The 19978-nt window shown below is 34.7% G+C and overlaps 1 protein-coding gene across 2 annotated transcripts in view; it reads right to left on the bottom strand.

Moving 5' to 3' along the window:
- Positions 1 to 726: 726 nt before the first annotated feature.
- LOC111515117 (rhodopsin) overlaps positions 727 to 19978 on the bottom strand; it is a 31826-nt gene continuing 12574 nt past the window's right edge. For both annotated transcript variants that reach the window (XM_074171045.1, XM_074171044.1), the window contains 4 exons: positions 16152 to 16365; positions 13709 to 13856; positions 3755 to 4032; positions 727 to 988 (listed from right to left, as the gene is read on the bottom strand). In XM_074171045.1, the coding sequence (XP_074027146.1) occupies positions 862 to 988; positions 3755 to 4032; positions 13709 to 13856; positions 16152 to 16365 (767 nt within the window). In that variant the 3' untranslated portion in view covers positions 727 to 861. The remainder of the gene's footprint in view (positions 989 to 3754; positions 4033 to 13708; positions 13857 to 16151; positions 16366 to 19978) is intronic.

Genomic DNA, 19978 nt, shown 5'->3' on the forward strand with positions numbered 1-19978 from the left:
GAATGAACTACGATGTCTAACAGGCCTTCTTACAGGTCACTGTCATTTGAATCAGAGACTTGGACTGTCGGAAGACAGTGTGTGTCGCCTCTGTTTGGAAAATGATGGAACAGCAGAGCACATACTTTGTGCCTGCCCCGCTGGGGATCGAACCAGGTTTTTAGAGTTTGGCAGAGCCGTACACTCACCATACAAAATAATCGGCTTCGTTAAGAATCTGGGTTTATTTGGTCGAGTGTGAATATGTCTGAGCCACAATAAACCCTTGTGGGTTGTGGTGGGGGGTCGAATAGACCCATATAACTTAACCCAACTCAATAGTTATAAACAGATAAAACTGTTTTGGGTTCTATTGAGTTGATGAAGACCTCAATAACAGTTCTTCGCAAATATCTTATGTATGCAGACAGCGATCAGTTACATTTTTATTATATATATATATATATATATATATATATATATATATATATATATATATATATATATATATATATATATATATATATATATATATATTGGTAAAAGTAGAGTCAATAAGGTTCTACTGTGGCGATTTTCTTCATTTCAGCACTGTAATTGTCAGATACGTTTCATTATCGAGTAACTACTGTAATCAGTAAAGATTTCTATATTATACAAGCTACTGCTTAATTTTTCTGAACCACTCACAAAAACACTGATCTAAACGTCCTCCTGCCTATCAAAGGAAAAATTGAAAATCAGATATAAGCTTGCAGGGTTTATTGTTAACAAGAAAACTATGCAACGCCCTTTTGATAAACTTTTTACATCTTCGTTATTTACAAATATATCTTCAAGTACGTACACCAAGACATAGAGTTAGTCAAGAAATCGATGAGCTTAGGCGGGCACCTTTTCTTCTCCAACATTCGAAGCTCCTGTTACCGTTGATACTGTGTCGTCTGTGTGAGAAGCACATACCAACGAGGGGAACTTCTTCTCCAATGCCTGCCTGTATTTTGGATGGCTGAAAAGAAATGGAATTGATAAACTGATTGATGTAGCCGTTACTACGTGGTAGGAAATCATAATGAAGAAAAGAGAATTAAACTTTAATGTATAAGTTTGAAAATGTCCTTATAGAACGAAACTGCAGTAACGTTAGTTACAAATAAAAGTGGTAAAAAAACATACAAATTTTCAATTCTCTTTTCTTCAAAATGAAACTGAATTAATATCTACCAAGGAGCTGTAGAGCGGTTTTGAAAATATTGCAAAATCGGATTTTGGTGTAGAAAGTGAAAGAGCATTAGTATAAACTGCTATGTAACGATGATAATAATAATAGTAATGTGTCTTCATTTTCAGAAAACAATGTTACTATAAACAAATTTTCTCTGGGAAAAGTCATTCAAAATGGTTGATTTTTTTATGCAACCCTCCAAGTTACCAACAGATTGTGAAACAGTGAAGAGGAACAAAACCAAATATAGACATACATTCAGTCTGAAATTATATCGAATCAATCGTAGCAAATGCGAATTAAAAAAAATTGAATTTCAATTATTTATTCTAGAAACAGTAAATGAGTTTTGACAAGTTAACTTTAATAGAAACCGCTGAGGAATTGAACACTTTTAAAGATGAATATAAAAAAGATTTTTGGAAGAGTGAAGTTTATGAGAGGGCATACCATATTTTCCAGAGAACGTTGTGGATAACCAAAGTAATTAGATATTAGATGCACTCGAGCTCAAAACTCTTTTTTAATTTTTGAATCTAACAGCTCATATGTAGTATGAGTTTATGTTCAACCATGAAGATCTTGAATCATGAAGATGTTCAGTAGTAAGGTCATTCTGTAATTTCTGAAAACTGTTTCTATCCCTGGATAGATTTCTATATCGCAATTTTCAGAACAAAGAAATTAACACAACCTGAGTTTTATTTCTATGTTCATAATATGTTCGTATATGGACAGCATTCTTATATTTCCATAAGGGTTTTCTAAATAAAAATGCATATGCTTGTCGAATCTCGGGTTACCATTCTAGTTACCTTCAATATATATATTCAGGTCTGAATCTCCAACGTTATCAGATATTTCAAAAGGTCTATCATTAAGTTGAATTGAAGATTAGCATCATTTTTGACATTCTCTATTTCTATAACCTAGGACAAACAAATCACTTTTTGAATCGATTAACAAAAGGCAGTATGCTTTTGAAAACTAGGGAATGTAATTAAAATCTGAACACTTTCGCGAGTGGTTTTTAACCTCAAAGTGCCAAAATACTTGTATATTTGCATGTCATCAGCCTGTTTATGACTTTTATGAAACTTCAGTTTTTGAAAATTTAGGTGTGTGAACAGAAAATGATGGAGGGCTGAGTATTCAACCCTGTGGTATCCCTTATCAAAGAGTAAATCACTGGATAGGCAGAAAGTATCTTCCCACAAAAAATGGAGGAGTAAATTTTCATAAAAATAGGTTATTGAACTTCTGATAAAGTATACATACATAAATAACTTGAGTTGATGTATTAACTAATCATTTTATCTTCGTCACTTCATTCAGGTGAAGCTTAATTTTGATTATAGAGGAGCATTTGGGTGCGTATCATGAACCTACGTTCTATTGTAACATGGTTGAACCCTACTCGTCAAAAGAGTAAACAAACTGTTGAGCCTAATTATATATATTTGGCATGATATGTATATCGCCAAAACTCGGCTTGATGAACAATAATCAAACTTTGCACCAGAAAAATCAACCGTTGAGACAAGGTTTGCTAAATTTGAACGAGGTGTAATGATCACCGTGGACGATGCACGTAGTGGAAGCCCCAAAGAGGTTTTTACCAATGGAAACATCAAAAAAGTCCACTAAATTATTGTTGTAAATCATGCCCGAAAGAAAATAACGCCGGCCGCCGCTGGTAGCCATAAACCAGGCGTGACGTGGTTAAGAGCGCGCGAGTGTACGATCATTCCCCACCACTCGAGAAACAGCGAGAATAATGCTACCGACTTTGACAGAACTTCGGCGAAATTTCTACGGCAATCGATTACGATATTTAAACGCTAGCTGCGAGCATATCGAGACAGTCGAGTGGACATTACAGTGCGGTTCGCGGAATGATCTAGTTAGGCGACAGACATTCAAATAATAGTTGAAGTTTTAGTTAAAGTGTTTGTTGTATTTGAAGTCAAATAAAGTTAAGTTGGATTATTCAGTGCGTAGTCAATTATTGGTCAACCCAGGGGGAAATACGTAAATAATATCAAAGGAACGTGTTGGACATCTCGTGCATAAATATTTGGGTATGCGAAAGCTCTGTTCAAAGTGGGTGCCGCGCGAGGTCACAAACGACCAAAAACAACAACGAATTGGTTATTCTGAGCAGTGTTTGAAGCTATTCCACTACAAAAAACCCAAATTTATGCGTCAATATGGAACAAAATTCATCAACTATCTTCAAAAGGGAAAAACTATCAACAGCGACTAAATCAATGAAAACGATGGCAAAATTGCGAGAGTTGTACTACGAATTGCTTCCGCATCCACCGTATTCTCCTGATCTGACCCCAGCAACATTTTCCTTCTTCAAACTATTGAAATTGAAGAGAATAACATAATAGGGAATTTTTTGAATTCTTTTGTAGGTTTGTTCTTGTTTTAAAATGTAATGATATTTTACTCGTATTTTACTGGCAAAAAATGATCATTACTTCATTCTCACGCGTAATGACCACATTTCAGGCTCATGGAATAATATACTATTATTCTTACCTAATTCCATATACAATCGGATTGTAAACAGCGTTAGCCTTTGCGAAGAGTGAGCACCAGATCGTGGCCAGCGGACTGATTTTCGAGTTTCCGAAAATTCCGGTGAAGTTTGTGACCAAATAAGGAGTCCACGCCATGAACCACAGAGTGATTGTCATCAAGGCGATCTTGGCTAATTTGCATTCTGCACTCGTCTGGGAAGCTTCCGCTGATCTCAGGGAAGCTACGTTCATTTTCTTCGCCTGATCCCGCATGGATTTCTCGTGAGCAGCTACGGCCTATGAAATTAATTTTGAATTAATGTATTTGTCATATTTTATGTAACACTCGTATGGGTCTGTACAAAACTTCGGAAATAGCTGACTAAATAGTCTGTTATGCATACAGTAGCTTCTGTAAAAACCATGAAACCATAGCACGACCATGAATTTTCAATTCAATCTTATTCCACCAATATACCATCAGTAATACTTAGACTAATCAATCAAGAATCAAAGAATAACATCTTGTTGACAAAGCGTATATATATAAATGTAAATGTAATTAAATTAATAACATTTGGTAAATGTACAAAATAGTTACTACCGTATAAAATTGAATTGAATAAAAACAATCAGTCACTTATTTGAAATTCAAAATATAACAAACAATAGAAGGTATATGATACCAAAGTGTATAGTTTTGGTCTATTTATCATTCTATTCTGTCCACATAATATTCTTCCAAACTATAATAGGTTCTTTCGGAGAAAGAACTCTTCTTACTGCTTTTCTAAAGCTGACGTTAGACGGTATATCTTTAATACTATTTGGAAGGTGATTGAGATGGTTACTTTGACGGGTGGGGTATCTATTCTCTGTAATGAAATTTCGTTTGTCTTCATTCCTGAAATACACTGTTTCACGTATAAATATAGACGCCAAACTAACTGACTGTTATAAGGAAACAAGTAGAGCTGAGGCACCAGTCAATCTAACAATAACACTGATGATCTTCAAACATGACTCAACCTCTGACGGAAGCACCAACCTCTTACGGAGTTTCAAAATAGATGAACACTTCAATCTAGCAGACTACTATTATAATCTTCACGCAGTCATTGTTCACTGTGGTTCTGGCGTTGAATTTGGTCATTATTACGCATTGGTCAAAGACGAAACGGACTGATTTAAGTTTGACGATAGTCGTGTCACGAAGTGTTCTGGCGATGTTTTGAATTTATTGGAGCCTCTGGAGACACCCTACATTTTGTTTTATGAGAGAGAGAGAACATTGGCAGATCAAGATCTTCAGATAATGTGGTGCTGCAGATTTTTCCGGGTTTTCCTGCAGCTGAAAAAGCAAATGCGCCATTGGAATCAATTAGGTCGCCCCGGAGCGCCAATTAATTTTTATTGTTGTTTTATAATTTCATGATTTGTATTTCGGAAGTGTTGATGAAGATTCAAAAACAAAAACACTTTGAAGAACATTGCCACTGCACACTCCCCAGAATGGGATACCGTATCGCAAATGTGACTCTATCAAGGAGTAGTATACTGTTTTTGCGGTTGGGTATCCTAGTTCGTTTGGAGCAATTTTCACAGCATAACAACCAGAGGACAGTTTTTATTGAAGTTTTTGGAATGTTCATTGAATTTGAGACCGTTTTTGATGTATAGTCCTAGAAATTGAGAAAAAACCACTGTTTTCAATAATCTGGTGTATTAAAGAAATATCAGCAACTGCACATTTGAAGAGCACTATCTTAGTTATCTTCCACAATTAATTCAGAAGTTTCCTGCTCAATGAACCAGTATGATAATAACAATTAGAAAGTAAAAGTATTTGCAAAGGAAGGAAAATTTCAGTATTTAGTACCTAATATTATTACCACCTTCCAACAGGAATCCAAAAACAATCAATCGAACAAAAGAGGTTGCAAAGTCATCAATTAAATTTTTTAATGTTGAATAATCTCCAAATAACCCTCGACATACGAATAGTAAATAGTGTCCTGAATTTGTCCCGAGTTATAGGGTCGAATGTAGCTGTTAAACGGATAAGAATAAAAATTCAATTTACTCCAATTAAATTCAATTCACTGTTCTCAATGTTCAATATGTTCGTGATATTTATACAAGATTTATATAATCAACAGTTGATTCCAAGATGATTTCAGACTGTAATGAAGTTATTCAAGTAACATTTTATATTGAAAAGGCTATTGTACCAGGTCAGTTCAAAAAATAAAGTGAATGTTCAAATTTCGCGGGCGACGTTGGTACACGTCTCGAACATGTTCAGTTTTAGCTGTGTAACATGTGTAGTTTGTTGGTGAAAGGCATGAAAGTTAGAAGTGTTTAGCCTGTACGGCAATTTTTTGCTATCGAAAAAATGGATACTCTGAGTCAGGAAAATGTTTACAAGTGGTACAAGCTTTTCATAGAAGGTCGAGAAGGTTTTTCAACCATAGTATTCACCAGATTCAGCCCCCTGCGACTTTTTTCTGTTCCCATAATTCAAGAGACCCATAAAAAGACGGCGTTTCGCGACGATTGATGGGATAAAATCGATTGGCCCAGAGAGCTCAAGGGCATACCAAAAAGTGCATATAAGAACTGCTTTGAGGATTGAAAGGACGCTGGCACAAGTGTATTATACCTGAGGGGGGCAACTTTGAAGGGGACAGAATAGAAATTGATGAATGAATGAACATGCTTTGAGAAAAATGACAATTCACCTTATCTTTTGAATATACCTCGTATAACGAAACACTTGATGTTGCGGTTTCGTGAACTATCCAGTGAAAATATCACAATAACATGGTTAAAACTCATTAATACTGTTTATTGTGTGATTTTTATTATAAAGGATTTGTAAAACGGTTTTTGTGAAGCCATTTATAGTGAAAATCATACAATAAACTGTATTAATGAGTTTCAATATGGATTTTCATCAAGTATCGCCCAATTCACAAAAAAGAAGGAAATAGATGGATTACTTACATGTTTTAAACAATTAATTGGCAATATATTAGATTCTTAGGCTGGTAGTTGCAACATTCTTGTCAGAAATGAAGTTTTTATGAAATTTATCAATGTGCAATGTGCAGTGGCCACTCTTAGGTAAGGGATCGCTGAGTTCATGAATCATATATCAAGGTACCTACAAGGAATGTCCTAAAAAGTTTAGCCCTCTTCATAACTATCTACACCGATGGAGGTTCCAGAGTAGGAAAGGCTTCATGCCACCAAGGACTCTTATAATCAGTAGTGGTCTGACTAGAGTTCTAAATCCAAGAATGAATCGCGATATTTCTACTCGTTTCAGACGATAGTCATCTTCCCCGAATCCAAAAACTTCGGGACAAATATCGTCTTACTTCTAAGGTGTAGAACTACATCAGGATCTTTAACTTCACTACACCTCTAGAGATCTGATTTTGGGCATTCTGAGAGCAGAAGCATAATAATCTCCTTCGCCTTGAATCCTGCATCTGATATCAAGCCTCTACGGTAAAGTAGGATGTTGAAGATGCCGTCCTGGCAAACCTTATTTAAATCTTCGGTTTCCACCTTTGGCCAATCTGAACTGAGGAAAGCAAAAGGTCAGATGCTCTAATAAGTCGAAGTTTTCGATGCTGTAAAAAATGACCTCATGTCTCATGTATCGCTTATCCTTATGTATATCTTCTCTGTGAATGTGAACTATGATCATCTGAGCTGGATTACCGTGGTCCAATGAAGGGATTGGCACCAACCGTTTCGCCCGTAACTACAACGGACATCTTCAGAGGTTGGAAGCAATGTTTTGCGAATCAAGACTCTATAGACCTTCATAGATGAGAAATTTCGAAGTCAACAACAGACTCCCGGTTCATTTACATGAGATTTACAAACAAACCCCTCTCAGCTTTCGTTGTCGCATTCCATACAAAGAAGATATGAACTCATATAGATAATAACTTTAGGTGACATTTGATAGTCATAAAGAATGACAAAGACGGATTTGAACATTCTTCAAGTCTAGCGATAACATAGTATTTTTTCAACTGGACACATTGGGTTTCTCAAATTCATTTCATTTCTCTTCTACACTAGAAATCTGTGAGCTCTCAGAAGAAACAGAAAGTTAGAATTGAAATTATTTCTCGATATGCTGAACTATCACCTAAAACTTCTCTTGGAAATGGACAAGTGTTCAAGATCTTCTTGAAATTAAAGCAATTGTTGTCATCATACTGACTGCGCCAAATTGCAAGGTTACAGGAACACAAGGAATCTGTAGGCTTTTAGGAGAAATATATTGATACTTACGAAAAAAAGTTAATTGCATATTAAATCATATTAAATATATGTTACAACAGCAATGTTTGACAGGAAAAATATTTGTGGCGGTTTGTTACTGGCACTACATGTCAGTATATACTAACCTACAGTATATATCTTTTTTTACCTTCTTACGGATACATGTAGATCCAAAAGGTTTAATGAAAAAAGTAGCGAAATTTAATCATAATCAAATTATACCATTTCATGGTATTTTCAGTCATTTATAACCATATGCAAATTTTGAATTTCAAAAGTAGTTTATACTTTCTATATTGCGCTATACCTATAGTTTTACCTGTAGAAAACTGATTTTTTTTATTGGTGAATTACCGACGTGGTGATTGATAAAAATAAAGGCAGGGTGGCTTTAAAATCAATTAGACCGACAACAGAGTGAAGAGTTTAGTAATTCCACATATATCCAAGCAGATATTGCACTACAAAGTGGTTTTGTTAACATATTTTTCCACAATTACCTAGCATCACTTGAAACTTGAAAAAATCAGCAAACCTAATTTCCAATAACGCTTATAAAACATTGCAGAATAATAATTTACAGAACGGTCAATGAATCTTTACACATGTGTCATCAATTTGTGCATCGACAAAGTAATGAAAACGAAACGACGTAGCAGCTGCTCCAAACAAACTATGAAGAATGAAGAATTGCTTTCATTTATGAAATTCACTAAAATGTAACCTCATGAGATTCCAAACATCAAATGTTTTATGCCTGTATAAAAAAATATGCCATATAAAAGTATGTTTTTATCTCGTATTTTGTTGGTGACGTAGTAAAAAGTTCGTAGGCTACCATAGAAAAAATATTGATAAAAATTGATTTTATTATTCAATCTAGCGATTATAGCGGTAACACTATTTTTCGATGCCAATTTAAGGTACGATTTGTCTTTGACCTCAAAATAGGCCCCAGTTTCAGAGATTACCTTTTCATCGGCGCTGAATTTCTTTCCAGCGAATATTCTCTTAAGGTCTGAGAACAGTAAAAAGTCGCTGGGTGCCAGATCTGGAGAATGTGGTAGATGCAGAAGCAATTCGATGTCCAATTCATGCACTTTTGCCAACGTTTTCATTGATTTGTGATACGGTGCATGTTCTTGATGAAACCGCACTTTTATTTCATCGAACGGGGCGATTTCGTCCTTCAGAAGCTCCATGTAATAGTCGTTGTTGATGGTTTTTCTCTTTTTAAGATAGTCGATGAATATTATACGCATCCCAAAATACTGATACTAGTATTACTGGAGTTCTTTCCCAACACCAAACCGTTATTTTAACACCTCGACACGTGTTTCGATCACCAAGTGATCATCTTCAATTGAAGTTTGATCTTCCTCTTGAAGATGATCACTTGGTGATCGAAACACGTGTCGAGGTGTTAAAATAACTGTTTGGTGTTGCACGCTTTATAGTCGATTCACCACATGCAGTCCACTCAGATGACGATGGTTATGATTCTGTATGAAATGATGAAGCCATGTTGCATCCATTGTCACACATCGATGCATAAATTCTGGTTTTTCTCATGGTGGAACAGCTCCAAACACTGATCATAATCATCAATTCGTTGTTGTTTTGGTCGATTGTGAATAGAGCTGTCGCATACCCAAATATTCATGCACGATATGTTCAACACGTTCCTTTGATATCTTTAGAGCCTCAGCTTTCACGATCAACTTCACTTTGCGGTCATCCAAAATCATTTTGGGGATTTATTTGATGTTTTCTTCGGTAACAACCTCTTTGGGGTTCGTTTCACCTCGTTCAACCTCAGCAATCCACTTCTCAACGGTCTCAATAACGGTCCGAATAATGTTTATCAAGTCAAGCCTTGGCTTCAACAGTATTTCTTTCGCCAAAAAACAATTCTTTATCAATATACGAAATACTGACGAGGTTGCTGCTGCAGTATTTTGAGATTTTATGAAGGCTTTCGACTGCGTGGATCACGAAATACTGTTGCGGAAGCTTCCCTACTACGGCTTCAGAGGAGTGATACTGAGCTGGTTCAGCTCATATTTGTCAGGTCACAGTCAGACAGTGGAAACAACCCATCGCTCAGAAATTAGGAGAATACGTAATGGTGCGCCTCAAGGTTCAATACTAGGGCCAACATTGTTTCTCGTCTACCTCAACGATTTGACAAGCATAAATATCTCAGGAAAATTCACACTATTTGGCAATCAGACAATGCAAATGATTCAACTAAAATCATATCCATCGATATGATGAAAGTAAAGAGTTGGTGTGATTCAAACCGTCTGTCTCTAAATATTTCGAAAACTAACATAGTGACTTTCAGATGTGAATTTGACAATATACCCAATGGGAATGACATCGTTGAGAACAAAAGTAGCTTAAAATTGTTAGAAGTACATATCGATAGAAAACTGCAATTTGAAGACCATATTTCTGGTTTCTGTAATAAAGTGTCGTCTGGTTGTTATGCAGTCAGAGTAGTCGCAAATGAACTTGGTTTAACAGCAGCTAAGACTGTTTATTTACCTCTGGTGGAATCTCACCTGAGATATGTAGTTCCATTTTGGGACGTATGTAGTGGTTATCCACTACAAAATATTTTAATTTTGCAAAAACGAGCCGTAAGATACATGTGCAACTCAAAAAGTACAGACTCTTGTAGATTACTTTACCACTCATGGAATTCTAACAGTGGTTTCTCTCTTCATAATGAAAACAGTGTGTTTAATTAGGAAATATTTGAAGAAATTTCAATTCTCACCAACCCATTATGTGACAAGGCAATCCAACAACATTAAGTTGTCAATACCAATGACATCAGTCATAACCAATTGTTAAATTCCTTGGCAAGTTCAACCACTTGCCAAGGAATTTAACAGAAATAAAGTCTTTACAATGCTTCAGGAAGGCTGTGAAAGGTTTCTTAAGTGATATACCATACTAGATTATCATAATGATAATTATGATTATGATAATCTTTGAAAAAATATCTAATTTGTTTATTATTTACCAGCATCCTTTACGACTTATATATTTTTATACATTCAAAAGAAAATTTCTCATTTATTATTTCCCAGTATCCTGTATGACTTACAGTGTGTCAATTTTAAAACTTACAATGGGCTATATCTCACGAACGAAAGCTGATATCGAAAAATGCTTGAAACCGTTTCTAGGATAGTAAGGGGGAACTGAAGTGATATGAAAGAGAACTCACCCCCATCAACCCCCTAGGCCCAACCCACCAAAACACTAAAAGTTTAAATTGCAAACCCCTACTTGTGATACATCATTGAAAATACTATAAAAAATGCTATCCAATGGTATAAATGATAATTATACAGGGTGAAGAACTAATTGTGAAACTTTAGCTTAAAGTAATATTTAATGAGGTTTTTGTTAAACTGGAAATTTATTAAAAATGGCAGTTAAGTAAATGTTCAAAGTGAGTTCCGTTGTTTTGTAAACAATAATACAGCATATTTTCAAATTCTGCACGAACTTTGGCATATGCTGTTCTAGTAATGGCGCGACATGCTTGCGTAATTATTTCTCGCAATTCCCCAAGTGATGTAGGTTGAGTTTTATAAACAACTGACTTGAGGTGCCCCCACAGAAAAAAGTCAGATGGCGCCAAGTCTGGTGATCTCGGTGGCCACTCAATGGGACCTCTTCTTCCAATCCATTTGTTCGGATAATTAGTATCCATGGAGTATGCTCCATCTTGTTGGAAGTGCAGCAAATTTTCGTCTACAGCTAGGTTGCCTTGGTCGTCCCTTTGGTTCTCTAATTCATGCACAATTAAAGGTTCGATGGTGTTTTCCAGCATATCGAGATAAATGTCGCCACTTAAATTGCCTGATATGAACAAGGGACCAATTATAGCATCGCCTGATATTCCTGTCCAAACATTCAGTTTTTTAGGATATTGAGTGTGACCTTCTCTGAATCGATGCGGGTTCGCATCACTTCAGTACCGACAGTTTTCTTTATTTACATTACTATTCAGCATAAAAGTACATTCATCACTGAAACAAATATTTTTTAACATTCTCGGTCCAACGCGAATTCTTTCAGTCATGAGTTCACAAAACTCAATTCGTCGGTCTGGATCATCATCGCCTAGTTCTTGAAGAATTTGTGTTTTGTACGGGTAAAACTTATGTAATTTCAACAACTTTCTAACCGACTCCTGTGAAAGTCCTGTCACTGCAAATACTTGACGTGTTGATGCAGTAGGCTCCATTGCAAAATTTCCAAGGACCTCAATTTGGGTTGCTTCATTCAGTAATCTTGGGGCATTCCTGTTTTTTATTTTGCACTGATCCCGTTTCTCTAAACTTTTCAACTAAATCGCGGACGTACACGTGACTTACATTTTTGTCCGGATGCCTTCCATTTAAATAATACTGGTTCTGGGAGGCAAATATGAAAATTATCTCCACGCGCTCAGGTATACTGTAAACCATCGTGACAACTACAGCTGAATGACAGTACAGATCGTACAAATGATGAAAACTAATGACATTTAAAAGTCTCAAACAAACCAAAAATTATTGACTCTGACAGAACCCAAAAAACAGATCTTTCCAACTTGTTTTGCAAAAACGGCAAATTAAGTTTTTATTCAACAAAAAAAGTATCAACGGACACTTACCATTAAAATAATAGTTCGGGAGGTAGCAAATAAAAAAGTAGGAAGCCGGCTGATGTTAAAGTTCATGCAGACTTTGACAATAGGCTGTATTATTGTTTACAAAACATTTTTGTTGACATTTTTAATAAATTTGTAGTTCAACAAAAACTTCATTAAATATTCAATTTAGGCCAAAGTTTTACAATTATGCTTCACCCTGTACAATTATTATTTATACCATTGGATAGCATTTTTATAGTCTTTTCAATGATGTATAACAAGTAGGGGTTTGCAATTCAAACTTTTTGAGTTTTGGTGGGTGGGGCCTAGGGGGTTGATGGGGGTGAGTTCACTTTCATGTCACTTTAGTACCCCCTTACTATCCTAGAAACGGTTTCAAGCATTTTTCGATATCAGCTTTCGTTTGTGAGATATAGCCCATTGTAAGTTTTAAAATTGACACACTTATATGTTTTTATATATATCTATTTATTTATTATTTGGCAGTACCCTGTATGACTTATATGTTTTTATATATACAAACTGATTTTATGTATTAAGTGAAAATTTGGTAATTTAAATGCACTTTGTTTTTACATATAAACTGTATTATAGATTAAGTGAAACTTTGTCCAAAAGTTCACTCTTATGACAATAAAGTATATTCTCTCTCTCTTTCTTTATCATCCATCTTCCTCAAACTAATAAAAGTTGCTTCACTCAAAATGTTCTATCCCACAAAACTAATAGTCCGACAGCTGTGAAATTTGTACACGTGTCTTTTGAAGGTTAAGGTCAACTTAATACCAGTAGCCCACCTAATATGTGCATTAATTAATCGTCCCTTCTGTATTGACTTAATTCTGCGGGATAAGTTTGGCAGAGTTTCTAGTATGAAAACACGGTTTTTTAAGCGTCAAGTGTTGATAACGCATGTGTAATGATTCGATACTCCAATTACACGCGGGATTGCTTATTGGAAACGCGTTTCGAACCTGATATTACCTGTACGATGAAGAAATACGAGTAGATTATCAAAAGTAATGGGAGGAAATAAACGAAGAATCCATAAACTACGATGTAGCTCCGGCTGAGTGCATCTCTAGTAAGATAATCTGTACCGCAGGCAGTCATGTTACCTTCTGGGACGTACCTGAAAAATAAAACGTGACGGATCATTTCGAAATTATGAATCAAAAAGTGATGTATCCGTTAATAAGAGAAGTAATCGCCGGTGAATAATTTTATCGTAATTATGTAAATTGAACGTGAAAAAATAGCGTGTTTAAAATATAATTACAGCGTAGTAATACTTATTCAATTTAACATGAGATCATTTCGATTCCGATATGCATATTGAAAATAATAGGTGGGTAGAGATTTATAATATTGTGTACGAATGCACAAAATGAAATGCAAAACACGTGGATGATAAACATTTCGGCGAGTATACAGTACGTTCAAATAAAGCTTATTATCGGTGTTTGAAAATCATACAGGATTTTTTTAGCTGATACCACTAATGCTATCTCGGAAACGGTAGGTCCTACAAGACTTACCGTTTCTGAAATATTTACAAAAAACTGCCTCCATTTTCAATAAAATCAAAAAATGGCAAACGAACTTTTTGCTTCATTTCATGTTTTCCATAATCTGAAATCTATCATAAATATATTTTTTTTAAATACGGACCTGTATTTAAAAAAAAATATATTTTTTTATATATTTTGGTAGTCATTTCAATTACAAATTCATTGATATATTAATTACAACAGAAAATGCATCATCAATATTCTATTATTTTTTTATTGAGAGCTTAAATTTCCGAATGTTACTGAAATCCACAGTTCTTCCGTCGTGTAGTTCATTGAGATCCTAAATATTTATATTCACTGAAATCCAAATAGATTTCTGTCAGGGTTGTTTTGAAAAAGAGAGACCAATAATATTTGTATCGATACCAAGCCATTGATAATTTCCAAATGTCTCTAGAAAATTTCTATACCCAAATATTTCTGTTCAGAAAATGAGTATATAAACAAGAATTAACTAATAAAAATACTGTATCAAAAAAGTCATAGATAATATTCAGGAGAAGCATGTTAGTCAAGTTGATTGCCAAACACAAAATGAAACAGTTATTCAATTTGGAGAGCGATTTTAAGGGAAAAACATGAATTTTTCCAATGACGAGATATATGAGAAATGCTACGAAATCTCTGGAAATGTATCAGGAATTGTATCCTGAACGACGACAACCTTATCATAGATATTTCCAGCGTATCGAAAATAGTTTACGAAATTATGGATCCTTTGAAAAACCCTCCAAAAGAAAATGCACGGTTACTGAATGTGGTGGCGATAATGAAATCGGCGTTTTAGGTGAGTTCAAAAAAAATTTAGAATAATGATAAAGTGACATTCATTACATTTGATTTAGGATTTGTGGAAAATTAAAAAATTGAGAACAAGGAAGTATCCCTGAGGGAGTATGCTTATCATTCAGCCATATCCATTACGTCTTGAACGGAAAATTTTAAAGAAAAATAAATTGAAGCTTATCGAGTCATGAAAATTCATCATTTACGGTTTGATGTTGGGATTAAACTCCAGTAATATTAATTCAATTCAATGTTCAATTAATATTTTGCTGTAGTAGGTACTGATCAATTACATTAAATTTTTCAAAGTATGTAGACATTTATTTTGTTAGCGATAGGCATAGATTGAATAAAAGTACAATATTAAATTATATTTATTTGTATCAAGATGGAGAAGTAGTTCCTCTTAAAAATATACCCCTATCAATTTAATTAAAATTATTATTGATAACGATATTCAGTAAGTAGCATGGTATAATTGATTTTTTCTAAACTTGATTTCCTCTCTAAGCAAAACTTATTTCATTCTTGTTAGTAGGTATATTGGCTTAGTACGCTTCGATAAAAGCTAGTTTGAAAAAATATTTTTTCAACGATCATTTCATTTTATGCTTCAGCATGTTTGCGATTCATCATATCCATTTCTGCTAAAGGATCATTATTACAAGTTTTCCTGTAAACTTTGAGGTATCTAGATCCTCAATAAGGAGGCGTCCGCCATACTAGATTTACAATGACGTCCCTTTGCTTACCGTATTCTATTTGTCACACCTTTACATTTGCTACCCACATCATAGGGGTTACTATGAAATTTATAAATCGCCATTATGTGCCGTCCGCCATATTGGATTTTAAATGACGGAATTTAATTAATCGTGCATTGTCCCGAGAAGGTGTATGTAGAATTTCAACTCAATCGATCGGGGTTAACTGGTTCTAATTCACCTGCAAGATTTGCCCCACACTGACATGTCAAGTTTAGTCAAGTTATGTAAAATAAGTCAAGTTAAGTCAAGGATAAAAAATCACTTGAAAATACCCTCAAACTTTTTCCCCAGCAAATATACCTGTTCCATCCAAAGAGTGGTGCGATTGTCCAGCCGATAGACATTGCCCAAATCAAAAGAATCCGAAGAAGGGCGGTTTTTTTAGTCAGGGGTTGAGCGCTCAGTCCTTTGACGATGACGTTGTATCTGTCTAGAGCGATGAAAACCATGGTCCAAATTGAACCGCAGCCGAAGAGTGAACCGAACATTCCGTAAAGTTCGCAGAAGAAAGGACCTAAAAATTACTTTGATTCAGCCAAAATTTACAATAAGACGGATCGAAACGCTCATCAGTATAGACATATCAATCAACAAAGTGTCTTGAAGAGTTCTTATGAAGATAGTTATCAAAAGGATAATCCTACCTAACAAATTGAAAATCGACTTCAGAGGTAACCCTTAAATTCAATAAATGATGGACCCTTGTTGAAAAAGTTTGGTTCTCTCATAACTCTAGCATTACTAGACTTAGGAGTTGCTAGATTTTATGTTGTCAATTTCATTTTCCATTTTGAAATGTTCACTTTGATGCAAATATTGATCTTTACTTATTTTTTTCATTATTACTTATATTACAACAATGTCATATGGTCAACCAACAGTCAACAAATATGTTCCGAATGGACATCGCTGAATTCCTTTTCACTTCAATTTTTACTTATACTAAGTTTATATGAGGTTCAACTGGAAGCTTAGATAGGAATGATGAAACTTTCGATATATTTTTAGACCATACCAAATCTTTTGAACGGCATACCATAAGATACATCTTTATGAATTGAAAAAGTATGGATTAACGTACTGGTTTGGAAAATGTCTAAACCGATTGCAGGATTTCATATTCAGACCACTTTGGTATGTATATGAAGTGTGACCCATTTTTAATGGAAACATCCCCCTAAAATTTGAAGTTGTAAACCGATTTCAATATTTTTTTTGAAATGTCAAGTACTAAAAGGTCCACCTTGGGACAAAATTTGAAATGTTTATTAAAGTTTCAGGGCATACTACGATATTTTTTCTTAGTCGAAATTCAGGATTTTTTATTCGAGTTTTTTTTATTTAAAAAATCACTACGCCACTGGATTCAGAGTGCCTCTAAACAGGTGTGACCAAAATTTCATGAAAATATATTCATTATTAACAAAGTTATGACAACTCAAAAATTCGAAAACTCACACAGCTAACAGTCACAAAAAACACCCTATATATCAACAGATATAGCCATGAGACTATTTTTTTATGATTTCAACAATAAAGTGCCGCCAGATGAAAACAAAAACAAATAGCGTAAATATGTTTAATGAAAATAACGGAATTACATTCAAGTTTTCACGCAAATTAACTAAAACTAAGACCTAATATTTCAATTTAATTTAAGTTTGACGATAGTCGTGTCACGAAGTGTTCTGGCGCTGCATTGAATTTATTGGAGCAGACACCCTATATTTTGTTTTATAAGAGAGAGGACATTGTTAGATCAAGATCTTCAGATGATGTGGTGCTGCAGGTTTTTCCGGGTTTTCCTGCAGCTGAAAAAGCAAATGCGCCACTGGAATCAATGAAGTCGCCCCGGAGCGCCAATTAATTTTTATTGTTGTTTTTATTTTATTTTTATCGTTGTTTTAATAAAATGTTCAAAGTTTCAATTTAAATCTTAGCTGCCGTGGAAATGATATTACAGTTTGACACTTGTGAAAGATTTAAGTGTACCATTGTCAACAATATTCACCTTACAGTTTTTCGAATTATTTTGTGTCATGGCTGCAAGATCGAGCGTAAGAGAGAAAATTGAAATTGTACGCCTTTCGGGAGATGACGTTAGAAGTGCTAGAGAGGTTTGTCTCCCAGATCGTCCTCGTATTAGCTGCGGTACGGTAAATAAAATAAATAAAATATTCAATGAAACTGGTGTAGTATGTTAAAAAGTAATCCTGTACAAAGACGAAACAGGAATGACAGGAATCATCAAATCATTTTAGATTATTTCGGAAATAATCCTAATGCCAGTATAAGGAATGCTACTTTAGATTTGAATATTCCACGAGAAACTATTTGAAGGCGAAGAATATTAAACCTTTCAAGCCAAAATTTTTACACACATTTCAAGAAGGCGACGAAGCAAGACGCCTGGAATATTGTTTATGGGTCCAAGGGAAATATTTAAACGATAGAAATTTCCTAAAAAATATTTTATATACCGACGAAGCCACTTTCACTACAAATGGAGTAGTGTCATCACATAATTGTCGCTTTTGGGCAGCGGATAATCCTAACTGGGTAATAAACTGTAAAAGCCAGTATTCCCAAAAAATCAACGTCTGGTGTGGGATATTGAACGAACGAATTATTGGTCCTTTTTTTTGAGGAAAACATTAATGCGTAGTAGTTTCTAGAATTTTTAAACACAGAGTTTTGGGATGCTATTCACGAGCTGCCAATCGATGATCGATGAAATTTAATTGTCCAGTTAGATGGGTGTTCAGTTCATTATCCCAGAGCTGTGAGGCAATGGCTTAGCGAACGTTTTCCAAACCGATGGATAGGCCGTGGTAGTCCGTTTATAGAGTGGCCACCCAGATCTCCAGACCTCACAGTTTTGGACTTTTTTCTCTGGGGACTTCTCACACAAAAGGTTTACATTTCTATCAAGAGATAGAAATGAACTTTGTGCAGGAATTCGACAGATATGTGCAGATATTAGCCCTCAAGAACTAAGGAACATAATCAGAAACATTCGTAAGCGCTACGACACATGTATCGTTATAAGTTAAAATTAATTGTTGCACTGAATCGAAACATTTCAATAATTAGTTATTAGTTACGTTTATTAACATTTTTGCTTCATTGTTAGTTGAATTGTGTGAATGTAATTCCGTTATTTTCATTAAAAATATTTACGCTATTTGTTTTTTTTTCATCTGGCGGCACTTTATTGTTGAAATCATAAAAAAAATGATATATTGTGACTGTTAGCTGTGTGAGTTTTCGAATTTTTGAGTTGTCATAACTTTGTTAATAATGAATATTTTTTCATGAAATTTTGGTCACACCTATTTAGAGGCACTCTGAATCCAGTGGCGTAGTGATTTTTTCAATAAAAAAATCGCTAATGAAAAATCCCGATTTTCGACTAAGAAAAAATATCGTAGTATGCCCTGAAACTTTAATAAACATTTCAAATTGTGTCCCAAGGTAGACCTTTTAGTACTTGACATTTAAAAAAAAATATTAAAATCGAATTACAACTTCAAATTTTAGGGGGGTGTTTCCATTAAAAATGGGTCACACTGTATATACCTACTTGAATTATGGCAATGAGTTTGTCCACAGAAACTGCATCATATTAGCTGATGATACAACAGTATCAACATTAGATACCACCAAGATTTCGACCCTGCAATCATTGTTTTTTTCTTTAAATTCGTGTTTCGTGATTATATGGAAACAATATTTTTGTGAGCTGTTGATCATGGACATGACTTTCTAAAGTCAAAATGAAATTGCAGGTTGAAATGTTTTGGTTAGGGTTGACGGTGAAAAAAATGGAAACATATTTTTGAAGTTAGTTTCTCACCATCGATATGATGTCTTTCAGGTCAAGAGTGAAGATCATAATTCATCGTTCCTTGAGAACATTATCACTAAGACAAAAGCATTCATCAAATCGTCTAAAAAGAAACAATTTTTCAGGCCAGTCTCTACTTACCTTTACTTACCTCCTTATACATAGTAGGTAAGTAGAGACTGGACTGACACTATCAGAAAGTAACTACTCACTTGGCTAATACCACGAAGGGCGTTGGATTATATCCGACAGGTGTCAGTGCAGGATTCTTCACAGAAAA

This window comes from Leptinotarsa decemlineata, unplaced genomic scaffold (genome assembly GCF_025532065.1).
Source record: "Leptinotarsa decemlineata unplaced genomic scaffold, Ldec_3_MD MMD2_tig00000008_RagTag_RagTag, whole genome shotgun sequence".
NCBI classification, from domain to species: Eukaryota; Metazoa; Arthropoda; class Insecta; order Coleoptera; family Chrysomelidae; genus Leptinotarsa; species Leptinotarsa decemlineata.